This window comes from Otolemur garnettii, unplaced genomic scaffold (assembly GCF_000181295.1).
Source record: "Otolemur garnettii isolate 467f Iridium unplaced genomic scaffold, OtoGar3 scaffold00156, whole genome shotgun sequence".
In the NCBI taxonomy this organism is placed as follows: Eukaryota; Metazoa; Chordata; class Mammalia; order Primates; family Galagidae; genus Otolemur; species Otolemur garnettii.
The window spans coordinates 3,472,113-3,488,689 of record NW_003852551.1 but is presented as its reverse complement, the minus strand read 5'-3'; the positions used below and the strand labels follow the sequence as shown (position 1 = coordinate 3,488,689).

General features: G+C 55.6%; 2 protein-coding genes across 3 annotated transcripts in view; one reads left to right on the top strand and one right to left on the bottom strand.

The window, feature by feature from the left end:
* Positions 1 to 2,257: 2,257 nt before the first annotated feature.
* On the top strand, positions 2,258 to 14,007 carry MAP3K6 (mitogen-activated protein kinase kinase kinase 6). Of its 2 annotated transcripts, XM_003799815.3 has the most exons (29): positions 2,258 to 2,890; positions 4,150 to 4,289; positions 4,378 to 4,401; positions 4,664 to 4,854; positions 4,973 to 5,141; positions 5,513 to 5,619; positions 6,124 to 6,294; positions 6,386 to 6,498; positions 6,895 to 7,054; positions 7,277 to 7,439; positions 7,515 to 7,622; positions 7,729 to 7,778; positions 7,858 to 7,953; positions 8,139 to 8,226; positions 8,308 to 8,441; positions 8,699 to 8,826; positions 9,079 to 9,215; positions 9,546 to 9,651; positions 10,184 to 10,341; positions 10,422 to 10,614; positions 10,716 to 10,854; positions 11,440 to 11,611; positions 11,736 to 11,912; positions 12,195 to 12,300; positions 12,567 to 12,732; positions 12,823 to 12,935; positions 13,021 to 13,094; positions 13,406 to 13,482; positions 13,682 to 14,007. In XM_003799815.3, exons 1-29 carry the CDS (start codon positions 2,320 to 2,322, stop codon positions 13,770 to 13,772), a joined length of 4,122 nt encoding a protein of 1,373 aa, XP_003799863.2. In that variant the 5' UTR covers positions 2,258 to 2,319; the 3' UTR covers positions 13,773 to 14,007. The 2 variants fall into 2 exon arrangements, with proteins under 2 accessions (XP_003799863.2, XP_012666873.1); XM_012811419.2 differs by lacking the exon at positions 4,378 to 4,401.
* A 169-nt stretch (positions 14,008 to 14,176) lies between these two features.
* Positions 14,177 to 16,577, bottom strand: part of SYTL1 (synaptotagmin like 1) — a 7,247-nt gene continuing 4,846 nt past the window's right edge. Inside the window, exons 10-14 of the mRNA XM_012811397.2 lie at positions 16,139 to 16,297; positions 15,837 to 15,915; positions 15,620 to 15,719; positions 14,586 to 14,791; positions 14,177 to 14,390 (exon numbers count right to left, since the gene is read on the bottom strand). Coding sequence (XP_012666851.1) covers positions 14,251 to 14,390; positions 14,586 to 14,791; positions 15,620 to 15,719; positions 15,837 to 15,915; positions 16,139 to 16,297 — 684 coding nt within the window. The 3' untranslated portion in view covers positions 14,177 to 14,250. The remainder of the gene's footprint in view (positions 14,391 to 14,585; positions 14,792 to 15,619; positions 15,720 to 15,836; positions 15,916 to 16,138; positions 16,298 to 16,577) is intronic.

Sequence of the window (16,577 nt, the reverse complement as noted above, 5' to 3'; positions counted from 1 at the left end):
GCACCCAGCCTAAAAGTATATTTTTCTTCCTTGAGGCAACAAGGCAATGAAATGGCAGCCACTGAGCTAGCATTTATCGAGGAGTTTATTTGTTCAATGTCACATTCTAGTTAAGTGGCAGAAATAAACAGTTAATAGTCTGACAAATAATCCAGGTTTGCCTGCTGTTCTCTCATGTAGCTGAGTGATCTTGGACAGGTTATGCAGCCTCTCTAAGTCCCCAGTTCCTGATTTCTGGATCTACTAATTCACGCAATAAAGTTAGAGATTTGGGGGGATTTGAAGCTGGGAAACTGTTGCAGCCCTCAGGGTTAGGGTTTCTAGGGTTCTCCTTCAAAGGCTGGGTAGAGAAATGTGGGAAGTGCTTCTCAGGTGCACAATCATGTCCTGGATAGAAGTCAGCAGGGCTCCACAGCAGGATGGGTTCAGGGTGCAGTGGGGGGGGGAAGGCAGCCCCTGCTGGTGAGCAGGTGAGTCTGTGGCTCAGATGTTGAGTCCCACTTAACAGGGTTGCAGACTTCTGGGCAGGCTGACATTCCACATTCCAGTCCCTGCCTGAATGTGCTGCACCCTGGAGAACTGTCTTGCACTGTGTTCTGTACACTCTGATAGCTCTGGAGAGCCCTTCAGTCAACAGATCCCTGCAGAGCAGATCCTATACATATCTTGCTCTTCCTTAGACTCTCTGGCCTGGGCATACAAGTTAGGAGCCCAGTCCACAGTGGTTGTCATTCAGAGGCACAGATGTTCTGGAAGTGGCTAGTCTTAAAGGTTCTGGCAGGAGAGTGTAAACAGCTCTGTGAACCTACATATATATATATTTTTTTTTTTAAATAATTTTTCTCCCGTAACTATTTGACTTTTTGAGTTGTATCTGCAAAATGATGGACCTCTGGTTTCAAACAATCCTCCAGCTAGGGCTTCCCAAAGACGGGGATATAGGCAGAAGCCACCACACCAGGCCTAAAAATGGTGGATTTTCTACAAGAGAATGGAGATGAGATTCTGAAAGCCTTGGAACAGACTTCTTGATGCCTAGATTCACTATCCTCCCCACAACCTGCTCCCAATGCAAGTAGCCCTTGACTTGCTCTGAGGCACACGGCCCTTTCTTTAAAAAGTGCATGATATTCAGGCAGGGTGCAGGGGCTCACACCTGTAATCTCAGCACCTTGGGAGACTGAAATGAGTGGATAGCCTAAACTCAGGAATTCGAGACCAGTCTGAGCCAGAGCTAGACCTCATCTCTAAAAATAGCCGGGCATTGTGGCAGGCACCTGTAGTCCTAGCTACTTGGGAGGCTGAAGCAAGAGAATTGCTTAAGCCCAAGAGTTTGAGGTTGCTGTGAGCTATGACGCTGGGGCACTCTACCAAGGGTGACAAAGTGAGACTCTGTGTCAAAAATAATTTTGCCTTGATGGGTAGATTGCTTGAGCTCAGGAGTTCCAGAGCAGCCTGAGCAAGAGGGCGACCTTGGCTCTACCAGAAACAGAAATTAGCCAGGCATTGTAGCAGGCACCTGCAGTCCCAGCTCTGAGGCAAGAGGATGGCTTAAGCCTAAGAGTTTGAGGTTGCTGTGACTTGTGACACCATGGCACTCTACCGAGGGCGACAAAGTAAAACTGTCTCAAAAGAAAAAAGAAAAGTCCATAATACCCCTTAGCCCGAGAGATGGATTTGAGGTAGCTTCTCCGGTTCTCCTGGCAGGACATTTGTCCTATTAAAAATTCCTTTCTTCCAATTATGTTGTCTCAATAACTTTTTTTTTTTTTTTTTTTTTGAGACAGAATCTCAAGCTGTTGCCCTCGGTAGTGTTGTGGCTTCACAGCTCACAGCAACCTCAAACTCTTGGGTTTAAGCTATTCTCTTGCCTCAGCTTCCCAAGTAGCTGGAACCACAGGCGTTCGCCACAACGCCCGGCTATTTTTTGGTTGTATTTGTCATTGTTGTTCAGCAGGCCCGGGCCATGCTCGAACCCGCCAGCTTCGGTGTATGTGGCTGGCGCCCTACTCACTGAGCTACGGACACGGAGCTTCAATAATTGTATTTTTGTGCGAGGAGCAATAGGAGCCTAGACAGACACCTCCTTGCTGTTTGGACAGGAAGAGGGCAGAGGCCTAGTCCCAAGCTGCTAGGGAGTGGCGCTGCCCTAGGGGCGAGGGTGGAGCTTTCCCCGACGACCGGGAATGGGCTGGGCCCAGCCTACACATGAAGGCAGGACAGAGCGTCTGCGGGCGGTCCCGGGAGGAGCCGGGGTGGCAGACACCCGGGTGCTGAATCCCGGGGTCCCCCACGTGACTTTGAGCCGCAGATAACCGGATGCCCCAGATTCCTGGGACCCAATTCCCGATTTCAGATCCTCAGGACCTTGCAAGTCCCAACTCGGATTTCTTTCTAAACTTTAGTACCGGAACGGGACATCCGGCCGGTTTCCGGATCCCTAGATCTCGTAGATTGTCAGATCCCGACCGGATTCCCGATCCTGAGATTCCTGGATCCGCCGACCAGACTACTGACTCGCCCGGGGTTCTCGACGCCCAGCTCCCCCGCATGGCGGGGCCGTGTCCTCGGTCAGGGGCGCAGCGTGCGGGAAGCTGCTGGCAGGACCCGCTGGCCGAGGCGCTGAGCCGGGGTCGGTCGCTAGCGGCCCCCTCGGGCCGGGGCTGCTTGCGGAGCCGGCCGCTCAGTGTAGTCTACGTGCTGACCCGGGAGCCACGGCCCGAAGGGGAGCCTGGGAAGGAAAGTGAGACCGAGCCGCTGCCCCTGCGCTGCCTGCGGGAGGCTTGCGCGCAGCTCTCCGGGCCGCGGCCCCGGCCGCAGCTGTGCAGCCTGCCCTTTGGGACGCTGGCGCTGGGCGACACAGGCGCGCTGGACGCCTTCTACAACGCGGGTGAGCGCGCGCTGGCGGCGAGGCAGGGGCGGGGCTCGGCGGCGCGGGGCGGAGCCGGGTTGGGCACCGGGTCTGGGGCCTTTAGGTGAGCTAAAGTCTAAGGAATTGAGGCAGAGTCCTGACAAAAGTCGCATTTAGAAACTCTGGAGCGCTGCCGGGCTTGCGATGGGACTTTGGCATCCAGTTGTTCTGAGTTGGGACTTAAGCACTCTTTGGTGGCGGCTGTGCCTTGAGAGCGCTACAAGGATCGGGGTGGAGTTTAGCAGCTGTGGGGCGGGGCTGGGAGCCGGGCTGTGGCGTCTTAGAGTGGGGTTGGAAAACTCAGCCTTGGGTGGTCTAGCGCGGACCTCCTGAGGGCAGATATTGGGAAGGGAGCTTGGAGTAGGGAAATGAGCTAGCTGACCTGAGCGGCTATAGCATAGGGGTCCTAGCATACTACTTCCGAGAATTGGACTAGAGAGACAGAAAGGGAAGAGAATGGATCGAAGAGACCCAAAGGGACTGGATTCTGAGAAAGGCAGTTTAGGTTAAGAGGCCCAAGGAAGCCAACAGGGAATGGGTGGAGCAGGGGTGAAGTTGCAGGAGGGCCAGGGCTGACCGGGGGCGGGGCCAGAGGGCGGCTGTTCCCGCGGGGATCAACCCTCCTTCCCTCTAGCCCTGGTGCCTCGCCTCCCCTCTCCATGCGTACCTGTTCATCTTACGATCTGGGAACTGTGCTTCCTGGATGTCCGTGAAAGTGCAACCTAAAAAATGAAGGCTGACCCGACCGAAGGACACAAAGACACACGCAGTCATTGACAGCCTCACAAACCGCATGCATGTTAACTTACTTAGGCTTTTGCAGACCCTGTCATACCTACAGATACAGTCGGACATCTTAGACTTTACTGACACATACAGAAACAATGTTGGCTATACACACTGATGGTACCGGCCTCGTTCAAGGGACTGGGTTGAAGATCCAGGGGAGGGAACTTCTGTGTGTACACAACTCCTGTCTCCCAAATGGCCTGGAACAAGCTCTGAGCTGGGGCACAGCCCCCCTCCCTGATGCTTTGTCTCTCAGGCTCTGAACAGTGGGGACCAAGATCCCAGCCCAGGGAGCCCAAGTCTGCTCCTGGGGGGAAACTGAGCCCCAGAGCAGAAATGGACCCTGCTGGCATCCCGCAGCAAAGCAAGCTGAGCCAGGATGGATCCCCAGGCTCCTACCCTGTCCAGCTGAGGCTTGGGGCTCAGGGTCTCCACCTCTATGCCTACAGATGTGGTAGTGCTGGAGGTGAGCAGCTCCCTGGCACAGCCCTCGCTGTTCTACCACCTTGGTGTGCGTGAGAGCTTCAGCATGACCAACAACGTGCTTCTGTGCTCCCAGGCTGACCTCCCTGACCTGCAGGCCCTGAGGGTAGGTGGCTAGGGATCTGGTGGAGGCAGGCACAGGGTTGGGTGGTGCCTACCCAGAACACCAGTATCTGACTGTCTGCCTCCTGCAGGAGGATATTTTCCAGAAGAACTCGGTGAGCAGAATCTACCCCTCACTCCAAAGTATTCTTTGACCTCCACTGTGACCTATGACCTTACTAATCTTCCTGGCCTCTTCCGTCACCTGTGATCCCTTAATGCCCCCTTAACATCCATATGACCCTCTGCTTCCTATTGCCTCCTTTCCTGAAGTGTGCCCTTTCCTGCTATCCCATCCCCACTGGTGCTGAGCTCTGACCCCTCTCTAGCCCTGTGCTGCTCTCTACTCTTCACTGATTCTTGCTTCCCTCCCACCAGGATTGCGTTGGCAGCTACACACTGATCCCCTATGTGGTGACAACCACTGGACGGGTGCTGTGTGGTGACGCAGGCCTTCTCAGGGGCCTGGCTGATGGTCTTGTACAGGCTGGAGTGGGCACTGAGGCTCTGCTCACTCCTCTGGTGGGCCGGCTTGCCCGCCTGCTGGAGGCTACACCCACAGACTCTTGGTAATGAGGGCCCCCAGGGAGGGTGCACTGGAAGGAGACTGGTGAGGGTACTATGGGCTGGGGCTGAGGCACAGGCCCCACTATCCTCTCTCCCTACCTCCCCTGCCCTGGGCATCAGTGGCTATTTCCGGGAGACCATTCGGCAGGATATCCGGAAGGCACGAGAGCGGTTCAGTGGGCAGCAGCTGCGGCAGGAATTGGCTCGCCTGCAGCGGAGACTGGACAGCGTGGAGCTGCTGAGCCCTGACATCATCATGAATTTGTTGCTCTCCTACCGAGACGTGCAGGTGTGTGGTGTTCAGAGAGGCAGTCAGGCAGTGGGCATTTGAGGTCAGACAAACCCAAGGTTAGCTGCCAGCTGTTCCACTTGCTCCCTGATGGCATTGAACAAACCATCTTACCTCTCTGAGTCTTGGTTTCTTTATTTGGAATAGGGGATGACATGTCACTGCCTCCCAAGCAGTTGTGAGGTTGAGAACACCCAGCATGGGGCACACAGTAGGTGCCCTGTAAAGTGTGGTATCTGCTTTACCTGCTGGGCCAGAGAGATGAGTGCAGGGGTTGGTGGGATGTCAGGGGTGGGACAGGACCCTGGCTCAAGGTATTTCTCTTGAGGGTCTGGGGCCAGGCAAGGCAGAGCTTGCTGTCCCTCATGCAGGACTACTCGGCCATCATTGAGTTGGTGGAGACACTGCAGGCCTTACCCACCTGTGATGTGGCCGAGCAGCACAACATCTGCTTCCACTACACGTTTGCCCTCAACCGGTGAGTGGCAGATCAAGGCTTAAGTTATAGCCACATGGAAGTCTCTGTGGCCTCATGAAGTGTGCCCTTTCCTGCTATCCCATCCCCATTGGTGCTGAGCTCTGAGCACGTGACTTCATCTCTGACGTGTGATGTCATTTGTTGTCTGAGATCTCTGCTGGTCAGAGAATTTGCTGATCAGTGTAACTGCTGTCCATAGGTACCTGTTGTTCTGGGTTGTTCCCTGGGTAGGGGTGGGGAAGATGCTGCTGCCCTTAGTGTGGTCAACAGTGCCCTTAATGCTGTCCAAGGTCACTGTTCCTTAGGGTCATTACATCTAGGAGTCACTTCTATCTGAGGTCTCTATCCCTAGAGAGGTCAGTGCTGACCAGGGTTGCTGTCATTTTGGGGTCATTATTGTCAGTCCCTTGGAAAAAGCCCCTGCTGTTTGGTGTCTAGGGGTCCCTGGGCAGAGTAGGTAAGAACCATCAGGTAGGTCCTAAGCCCATCTTCCTCTTTCCCTAGGAGGAACAGGCCTGGGGACCGGGAGAAGGCACTGGCTGTGCTGCTGCCACTGGTTCAGTTTGAGGGCTCCGTGGCACCTGATTTATACTGCATGTGTGGCCGGATCTACAAAGACATGTTCTTTAGCTCTGGCTTCCAGGATGCTGGACACCGGGAGCAGGCCTATCACTGGTAAGGAGCACAGTGAGTGGCTGATGGGCTGAGCTAGTGATTTGAGGGATGGTGCTGTGGGCATCAGTCCAGCCCTGTGCCCCTGCCCCAGGTATCGCAAGGCTTTTGACGTGGAGCCCAGCCTCCATTCAGGCATCAATGCAGCTGTGCTCCTCATTGCTGCTGGGCAGCACTTTGAGGACTCCAAGGAGCTCCGGCTAATAGGTGAACCCCAATCCTGGCTCCCTGGCTCCCCATCCTCAGGGGCTTGGAGGGTCCTGGGAAGAAGGCAGGGAGAGAGAACACTAGGCAGGAGCTAGGACTGAATTCATCTGTTTTGGACTATTCTGCCATACCCACACCTGAGTCCTCATCCCTGCCCTGGGCTCTCAGGAACTCTTAGGTTCACAGCTGTTCCCAAACCTCACACCTGTATTCATTACACTCTGAGTTCTACAAATACTTGTACCCAAACCCTCACCTGTGCCCCAGCTCCTATTCCCACCTGAGATCTAGCCACACCCAACATTTTACCCACATCTATATTCACGCCCAGCTGAATGGTAGGCCTTATCCACCCCTGCACCCACACTCACTGGAGCCCATGCATGTCCCTCCCAGGCATGAAGCTGGGCTGCCTACTGGCCCGAAAAGGCTGTGTGGAGAAGATGCAGTATTACTGGGATGTAGGTTTCTACCTGGGAGCCCAGATCCTCGCCAATGACCCTACCCAGGTGGTGCTGGCTGCAGAGCAGCTATACAAGCTCAATGCCCCCATATGGTAGGTGGCCCCCTCCGCATTCCAGGCTGTCCTGGGCTGTCAGCTTCTAAACTCATCTCCATTGCCACTATAGCCTGAACCCTGGGTCAAGGACCTGGCCACTTTTAGACAAGTGCCTGTGACACCCAATGCCCATGTTCTGGCTACATCCAAGCCAGTTTACTCTCCCTGGCAGTGCCGGCTGGTGCCTGGGCTGAGCTGAGGACAAGGCTGTGCCTGCAGGTACCTGGTGTCTGTGATGGAGACCTTCCTGCTCTATCAGCACTTCAGACCCATGCCAGAGCCCTCCGGAGGACCTCCCCGCCATGCTCACTTCTGGCTGCACTTCTTGCTACAGTCCTGCCAGCCATTCAAGACAACCTCTCCCCAGGGGGACCAGTGCCTGGTGAGGCCTGTAGAGGAGGGAACCTGGGAAAGCAGTGAGTCCTTTCTGACCAACCCCCTCCTCCACCTCCTGCAGGTGCTGGTCCTGGAGATGAACAAGGTCCTATTGCCTGCCAGCCTCGAGGTTCGGGGTAGGGACCCAGTGAGCGCAGTGATCCTGAGCCTGTTGGAACCAGAGACGCAGGTGAAGTCACCACTGAGACCACCTGTTCACTGCGATGCACCTCTTCCTTGTGCCTTTCTCCTATCCTCCGACCCCTCTCCCCTTCAAGCCCCATTTCTTCTCATAGGATGCTCCCACCAGCTGGACCTTCCCAGTCGCTTCCATCTGCGGAGTGAGGTGAGAGGCAGGACCTGGGGGCAGACCTGGGTCGGGGAGGAGCGCTGCCGGTGGCTCACTGGGTTTCATCCCTTCGCAGCGTCTCCAAGCGGGACGAGCGCTGCTGCTTCCTCTACGTGCTGCCCCCGGCTCAGGACGTCCAGCTGTGCTTCCCCTGCGTAGGGCACTGTCAGTGGTGCGCAGCCTCTGGTGGTCAGGGAATTCTGAGGACTGGAATCGGGATGCCCAGTGGAGTGAGGGAAAGGAAGGGACAATGTCCCCCTGGTGCTCCTGGCTTTGGAGGGGACGGTTGCAGTCCTAAATGTCACCCCACTCCCGCCCCACCCCGCAACCGCCTGGTCTGACTTCCCCTGCCCTCAGGTTCTGTGGGCTGATCCAGGCCGTGGTGACGAATCCGGACTCTTCGACGCCCGTGGAGGAGGCAGAGGGAGTGGGGGCGGTGCTGGAGGTGAGCACGTGGGAGTGGGACCTTGAGTAGGCGAAGGTCTTCGGGCCCAGCTGAATCCCCTTCTCGCTCTGCGCCCCGCAGTTTGATTATGAGTATACAGAGACCGGCGAGAGGCTGGTGCTGGGCAAGGGCACCTACGGAGTGGTATACGCCGGCCGCGAGCGACACACCAGAGTACGCATCGCCATCAAGGAGATCCCTGAACGGGACAGCAGGTGAGGGTGGGGCGGAGGCTTCGAGCTGGGAGGCTGCTGCGGGCGGGTGCTGAGTGGGGAGCCCTATGGACTGAACAGGGGGGCGGCTGAGGTCGGGAGGGTCCTGTGGGCGGGGTAGTAAGGGTGGGAAGGGCTGACAGGGGCTTGTGGGAGGGATGTGTCCCTGGGGCGCCGCCTGGCTGGTACTGGATGGGATACTGAATATAGGCTTTTCTGGCCTAATCTGTACCATTCCTTCCTCCCCTACCACCCCCCAGGTTCTCTCAACCCCTGCATGAGGAAATCGCTCTTCACAAACGCCTACGCCACAAGAATATTGTGCGCTATCTGGGATCAGCTAGCCAGGGCGGCTACCTTAAGATCTTCATGGAGGAAGTGCCTGGAGGTACCTGCCTTGTGTGGGATGGAAATGAAACCCCAGGTGTGGGGCATGAGCTGGAGGCAGGAAGAGGTGAAGAGCCCTCGGGGAGAATAGACCCTAGCTTGTGTGGGTGGTGTAGCCTAGAATTAGCTGACAGAGTGGTGTTGGGTGATGGTGTTTGGGCTATGGCCTGGTTGTGTCTGGACCTTGAGTAGAGAGATGCAGTGGGCTGGAGTAAGTGGTTGCCAACAATGAACTTGGACTGTACCTGCCCAGGTAGCCTGTCCTCCTTGCTGCGGTCAGTGTGGGGACCTCTGAAGGACAATGAAAGCACCATCAGTTTCTACACCCGCCAGATCCTGCAGGGACTCAGCTACCTGCATGACAACCACATTGTGCACCGGGACATCAAGGTTAAGCCCCAGGACTGGCCTGGGCTGCAGCAGGCTCCTGGGAGGGGAGGAGACATAGTCTCAGACAGAAACTGGCAGTTTAGATTAAGTTGGCAGACTGGGTGCAAAAGGTAGGGAATTCATTTGGAAGTGTCCTTAGAGAAGAAGAGAAAATCAACCCTGAAGCCAAACAAGGTGTCAGCTCCCAGAGAGTCACATAAGTGGGATGACAGGGGAAAGTATTGATAGAGGCAGGGCCAGACTAGGATCCCCAGAAGATAGGGTCCCAGGAAAGAGTCCAATTCTGCTCTCAGGGCCCCAGCTCAGTGTCTGCTAATCACCATCAATCAGGGGGACAATGTGCTGATCAATACCTTCAGTGGGCTGCTCAAGATTTCTGACTTTGGCACCTCTAAGCGGCTGGCAGGCATCACACCCTGCACTGAGACCTTCACAGGTAACAGAATGTGGGGGTGGTGAGTGAGGGTGCAAAAGAACTCTTAAAGCCTTCTAGGGAATAGAGTATTTCCTGGGAATGGAGTTAGAGTCCTAATGGGGGAACGAAACCCAGGAGAGTGATTGGACCCAGGGATGAGGTGATGGAATCTTGAATTGGAGCTTGGATAATTGATGAAATTAAAGTTAGCACCTGAATTGGAGCCCAGCAGTGTTAATGCAGGTCAATGTGGGTGTTGGAGGACAAAGGTAGTAGAGTTCAGGGAAGATGATGCAATCCAGGATACACAATGGAACTCTACTGTGGGTGATGGAGCCTAAGATGAATGTTGGAAACCTTGGCAGGTGATGGAGCCTAGGGAGGTTGATGAAACTCAGGAAAGGCTTTTGATGTCCAGGGTAGGTGATGGAGTCTATTTTACATGATAGGTTCAAGGTGGGTACAGGTGGCCAGAGGATGCTGAAGTTCTCCTCCCCCACATCATCCTCACCCCATGATAAAGCCTTTACAGGCATTCTTGCTCCCATCCTAGGGACCCTGCAGTACATGGCCCCAGAAATCATTGACCAGGGCCCACGAGGGTATGGGAAGGCTGCTGACATCTGGTCATTGGGCTGCACTGTAATTGAGATGGCCACAGGTCGCCCACCCTTCCATGAGCTAGGGAACCCACAGGCTGCCATGTTTCAGGTGAGACCTCTCAGAGTCTGGCCCAAGGTGGGGTGGGGCCATATTTCTAAACTTGACCCTTGTTTTTCCTCCCCCCTCAGGTGGGCATGTACAAGGTACATCCACCAATGCCCAGTTCTCTATCTGCTGAGGCCCAAGCCTTCCTTCTCCAAACTTTTGAGCCAGATCCCCGCCACCGAGCAAGTGCCCAAGCACTGCTGAGGGACCCCTTCCTGCAGCCTGGGAAGAGGAGTCGAAGCCCTGGCTCCCCCCGCCATACTCCACGGCCCTCAGGTGCTCTGGGAGTGGAGGAAGTGAGCATACTGGAGGGCTGAGGAGCCATGGAGGTGACAGGGTGTGGGAGGACCCAGTTGACAGTCTTGTCCCTCCCTCAGATGCCCTTTCCACCAGTCCCACTCCTTCAGCTGACTCGACTACCCAGTCCCAGACTTTCCCACGCCCTCAGGCACCCTCTCAGCACCTGCCTAACCCCCCGAAGCGCTGCCTCAGTTATGGGGACACCAGCCAGCTCCGGTGAGAGCCTGGGGTCCTAAGGATGGGTTTCCTTTGTGTCTGGTTTTGCCATTGTACTCCTTCCATCCTTGGGGCTGGGCGCGGTGGCTCACATCTATAATTCTAGCACTCTGGGAGGCCAAGGAGGGTGGATTGTTTGAGCTCAGGAATTCCAGACCAGCCTGAGCAAGAATGAGGCTCAGTCTCTAAAAATAGCCTAGCCTTGTGTCAGTCACCTGTAGTCCCAGCTACTCTGGAGACTGAGGCAAGAGGATTGCTTGAGCCCAAGAGTTTGAGGTTACTGTGAGCTGTGATGGCACAGCATTCTACTGAGGACACCAAGTGAGAGTCTCTCTAAAAAAGAAAAAGCCACCCTTGGGGGCCTTGGCACCTCGCCACTTGCAAGGATGGCATTTAGTGTCTTGTGTCCTGTCCCAGAAGCTCTAAGTTGTATTTTTTGTGCCCCTCAGTTCTAGGTATATCTCTTTTTATCCCTGTGAGGTAGGCATAAAAGAAGACCAAGATTCAAACCCTGCTGTAGAGGTGGCTTAGGGTGGGTATTGCTGCCGGCCCTCCATCAGCTGCTCTCCGTTGTATCGTGCCCAGGGTGCCAGAGGAGCCCGGGGCCGAGGAACCCACGTCCCCGGAGGAAAGTTCCTGGCTGAGCCTGCTGCACCTGGAGAGCAAGCGCCGGGCCATGCTGGCCTCGGTGCTGGAACAGGAGCTGCCCACACTGGCGGAGAATCTGCTCTTGGAGCAGGAGCAGGAGCAGGAGCAGGTGGGCGGCCCACCCCAGCGCCCCCTAGTGGTCGAGCGTGGCAGGACTCCTGCTGATGACCTCCCTAGCATCTCTCAGGGCTCGGGTGGGGACACGGGCTGACAGCCCTTGTCTTCCTTCTCAGGGTTCCTGTTTGGGCAGGAATCATGTGGAACAGCTGCTGCTCTGTCTCAGGGCGCACATCCACTCTCCCAACCGCCGGCAGCTCGTCCAGGAGCTGCGGGCGCTACAAGGGCAGCTGCAAGCCGAGGGCCTTGGGCCTACACTGCTGTATGGACCGCTCTTTGCCTTCCCGGATGCGGTGAGCCTGCTTTCTCATATTTAAGGCTACCCAGTAACAGATTGTGAGCTCCCTGTACCTAGAAATGCGCAAGGACTTGATGTTCCAACATTCTGTGTCTCCTGTCTGGTGATAGGGCCATTAGGAAGGGACATCTACCCAGTCCTCGCTTCCCAGCCCTTCCTGTCATTCCAGCACACTGATTCCACTTTCCTCCCACAGACTTTCTAGGCCTTTCTGACTCAAGTCCCACTTCTAGTTGGGGCTCAGTAGTCTCAGCGGCGCCTTCCCCTCCCTGTCTAGGTGAAGCAGATCCTCCGCAGGCGCCAAATCCGCCCACACTGGATGTTCGTGCTGGACTCACTACTCAACCGCGCGGTGCGGGCAGCCCTGGCTGTGCTAGGCCCGGGTAAGAGTAGGAGTGGATCCGGACGAGGGTGTGGCCCCTGGGGGCGTGGTGAACGCCAAATAGGCCTGCCAGGGGGCGTGGCTTGTGTGGGCCTGGATCCACAGGAACACGCCGCCGCTGCTGGTGCAGGCGTAATTAAATGGACCTGTCCCAGTCTGGTCCCTGCCTAAAGCCCTGTACTCACTGCCTACACTCCCTCACCTGTGTCTGGGGGTCCCAAATGGGCATTCTTGCCCTGTCTGAGCTCATCCCACTCGGAATGGCAGAAGTGGAGGAGGCAGTCCCATCGCAGTCAGAGTTAAGTAAAGAAGGAGAATCCCAGCAAAAGCTGCAGGAGACCCAGGTCCAGCAGAGCCTGCTCCTGGAAGAACCCAAACAGGGCCCCGCGCCTCTGATGGTGCAGCTGAGCGTCCTGCGAGCAGAGACTGATCGGTAAAGCCTCTTAGAACCTCTCATACACTCCACGCCAACTTCAACGCTGTCTCCATTTGCCACTCCATTCTACACTCTGCCCTTCAACAGGCTTCGCCAAGTCTTGGCCGAGAAAGAACGGGAGTGCCAGGTTCTAGTGCAACAAGCCCTACTGCAGGTGAATGAGGAGGCCAGGACCAACGCCCTGGCCTCAGAGCCCTCAGGTGAGTGGGCTCTGGCTGTAGTGGTGGGTGTGAGTCAGCTTCTAGCAGGAGCCACAGGCAGGCTCATCACCTGACTTTTTGACAGCTGTCCTCACAACAGACCAGAGCCTGGTGCAGTGGCTACAGGAACTAAGTGTAGATTCAGCCACCATCCAAACGGTGAGGGGGCCCTGCCAGCTATCCCTGACTCCAACAACTACAGACTTCATCTTTGTCTTTCTGCAGAGAATCTCAATAATGGAAGAGCACTTAATACAGTAGTTCTTAACCTTCCTAAAGCTGCACCCCTTTAATACAGTTCCTGTGGGTCGCTGACTTAATATATTCTTTCCATTGTACAGATGAGAAAAGTGAGGCCCAGAAAAAGGGGGGTGATATACCTTCTACAGTAGAAGGGAGCTAGTACCTGGGTCTTTGTACACATCTTTCTGGGATTTTATCTGTTTCTATGGGTGTTTGTCCACAACCAGCTGCTGAACCACAGCTTCACTCTCCATGCTCTGCTCACCTGTGCCACTCGAGATGACCTCATCTACACCCGAATCAGGTACATCTTGGGCCCTGCAGGGATGACCCAACTACATGGCCCCATGCTGGCCACCTGCAGGCCTGGCTAGGTTCGTCTCTTGGAAATCACAGGTGTACCTGTATCACTGGGCACTGAGGGAGCATTGGGCAGACAGTGGGTACCAGAGAGAGCCCAGGGCCACCTTCTGGCTGAGCCACATTGAGCCTACTACCCCTAGGGGAGGGATGGTATGCCGCATCTGGAGAGCCATCTTGGCACAGAGAGCAGGATCCACACCAGTTACCTCTGGACCCCGGGAGGCTGAATGAGCACATCAGAGGCAGGACAGAGCCAAGATGGATGGATGGAGAAGACATAGCTGCTTCTGACATATCTACACTAAGATCCAGGGGCAGCTGCAGGAGGCCAGGCAGGTGGGGGCCAGGGTAGGGCCCAGGCCTAGCCTCAGTGGGAGGAACCAACCACCAAGGCACCTAAGCACACTGAGCACTACCAGACAAATATTTTTTTCAGACAAATATTATTAAACAGAACACTTTTGTACGCTTGTCCTGGAAATTTTAGAGGGGTATCTGTGGGGGGTTATAGGAGTAGCCCTGAGGTCTTTGTGTCAGAGTCTGAAGTTCCTTAATCTGGTTCCTCTCACTTCCCTGGCTCTTTCCTGCTGTCACCTTCCCTCCTCTCTTTCCCAGCAGACACCAGCCCCTTATTTCCCTCAAAGCAGACTTTATTGACTTTACCTAAGGGCAGACCATGAGAAGGTCCAGAGAGGAGGGTATGATAGGGCTATGTCCTGGGGGCCAGGTTGGTTCTGAGGGGTAGAAGGCCATCCACCCACTCGCATGGCTGCTCCAGGACTGTCTGCCACAGCTGCTTCTCCTCAGGTGTGGAATCCATCCAGGGGACCTGGAGCCCGTAGCTGCTGCCTGGATGTGGGCAGGCAGGGGTGGAGGGCATGGTCACACTGGGCACCTCAGGCCCAGGAAGCACCTATTTGGTCCCAGATTACACATTGTGCCAAGTCACTCCCAGTTCTCAGTGGACACCAAAGCTTGAGAAAGAGCAGAAAAGTGCCCAAGGCCACCCAGTATCAGCTTCTCTTGGGGACCTGCCCTGCTTACCAGTGCCCAGGCTGAGGCGTATGCCCCCCAGCTGGCGGCTGGCGAGGGCCCCATGGTCCCAGAGAGAGAGCTCAGCACAGGCCTGGCGCAGGTCAGCAGGCCCAAAGCCATCATAAACCATGGTGTGGTTGAACACGGGTTTGAGGCTTCGACGCATCACCCTGGTACGCTGGCGGCTGGCCCGGCTGTCATCAGGCAGCACTGAGCTGTGGGGAAGGTGGGCTGGTGTCAGGTGACGACCACCCCCTCACATTCCCTAGAGGCAACAAGTCACCAAGTCCTACCTATTCTTCCTCACATATGTCCATATCCCCTGGCTTCTGTCTGAGACCTGGCCTCAAACCCTCACTGCCCTGGGAAATTTGCACCAGATTCCTCTCAGATCTCCTGCCTTTTAAAGTTTCAACTACATCGTAGGGCCCCAGAGTGATGTCTCTGAAATGCACTTCTGCTACTTCTGGTTCAGTGACTTTCACAGGCTCCCTGTTACCCCTCCACCCTCAGGTAGTTTCCAAAGTTTTCAGAGCCTCAGAACCCTTTCTGCAAAAAAAAAAAAAAAAAAAAAAGTATATATATATCTGAAAAGTACAATGGCCTGAAAGAAAAACAGAATGCCTCTGGGTGACTCAAGTTTGGAAGCTCAGGACAGGTCTACCTCTATTTCTCTGATGATGGCACAGCACCTGGAGGCACCCGTACAACTACCCTAGAAAGCTTACTTTGAAAACCACTGAACTACAAGTTCAGGGCCAAGCCCCATAGCCTGGCCTTCCAGGTTCTCCATGGAAGGGCTCCTGCTGCCTCTCAATCTCAGCTCTCCAGTAAGTCCTACGGGCTCCAGGCACCCTAAAATGCAACTCTTCAAAGGTGTCCTCAACTTTCCTGACTCTAGGCCTCTGTTCAAAGTGACCTCTTCACCACTCAGTGGCCAAAGCCCAGGCTAGGGGGAACGAGGGTTGATTGGTAGGGGTTCATGGGAGTCCTTAGCTCCACTGCAAAAGGGAGGGAAGTAGCCAGGGCCAGATGCTCCTCACCATTGCACATAGGTATCCAGGGATCCTGAACGCAGTGGGATGAGGTCCTGAGCTTCCTTCACCCAGAAGTGCAGCTCCCCGCTTGGGGGCTGTCCGGCGCCTGTGGAGAGGCTCTACTCAAGCCCACCCCACCGACAGAGTCCACCCGCGCGAAGGACAGGAGTCTCCCGCCTCCCAGAGTCCATCCAGGTTGGCTTCAGGAGGGGCGGTCACTCACCCTCTGAGCCGGCAGGGACGTACTTGAGGGACAGGGAGAGCAGCCCACGGCTGGGAAGCTCATCGGGAGAGGGTGGAACCTGCGAAAGGCGGGTTCGTCATGCGGCGTGGGTGGGGCCTCTAGAGAAGGACCCTAGGGATCCTAGCAGCCCCAGGCCAGGAAGGGTCAGTAAAGGTATGAGGCGAGGGGATGGGGTGAGGGTTTGAGGGAGAGACTGTAGAAGGTGGACTCTGAGAGGGCTGCGGGAAAGTGATGGTGGGAGATCTAGCCGTGGGTCTCCCCACGAGGCCCTGCTGGCTCACCCGGGGCCGCAGGGGGAGCCAGGTAGGCTCAGAGTCCCAGTTCCACGTGTCCAGGGGCACTTCGACTTCGCCCAAAAAGATGTTGCGACCCAGGCTTTCACGGTGCCACACGGACAAGCTCAGCACGCGGCCCCGGAGCTCAGCCTGAGGGATGGAGTACTGGGGACAGGAGGCGCTTTTTAGTGCAGCTCTGTTGGCGCCCTGGAGTCAAGTGCTCAGTGTGCTGAGCGGAATGGAACCCTGGGGACTTCAAGGGGGCCTGGACTATCGCTACGCTTACCACAATACTAACACACTGGGCTGGTCCGAAGGTCCTGAGTTATCGTCATTGTTCACCGTCAGTTACAAATGGAACTCTTTGTTCTCCTCCCGTCTAGATTCTTTCTTTCTTTTCTTTCATTCTTTCCTGCTTCCTTCTTTCTCTTCTTTTTTTTTTTTT

Bases quoted from the DNA above. Each gene is read 5' to 3' on its own strand.
- MAP3K6 (XM_003799815.3), top strand. From the start codon at position 2,320: ATGCCCCAGATTCCTGGGACCCAATTCCCGATTTCAGATCCTCAGGAC. The intron at 6,295-6,385 runs GTAAGGAGCACA...CCCCTGCCCCAG, and splicing joins CGGGAGCAGGCCTATCACTG to GTATCGCAAGGCTTTTGACG. The intron at 9,216-9,545 runs GTTAAGCCCCAG...ACCATCAATCAG, and splicing joins TTGTGCACCGGGACATCAAG to GGGGACAATGTGCTGATCAA.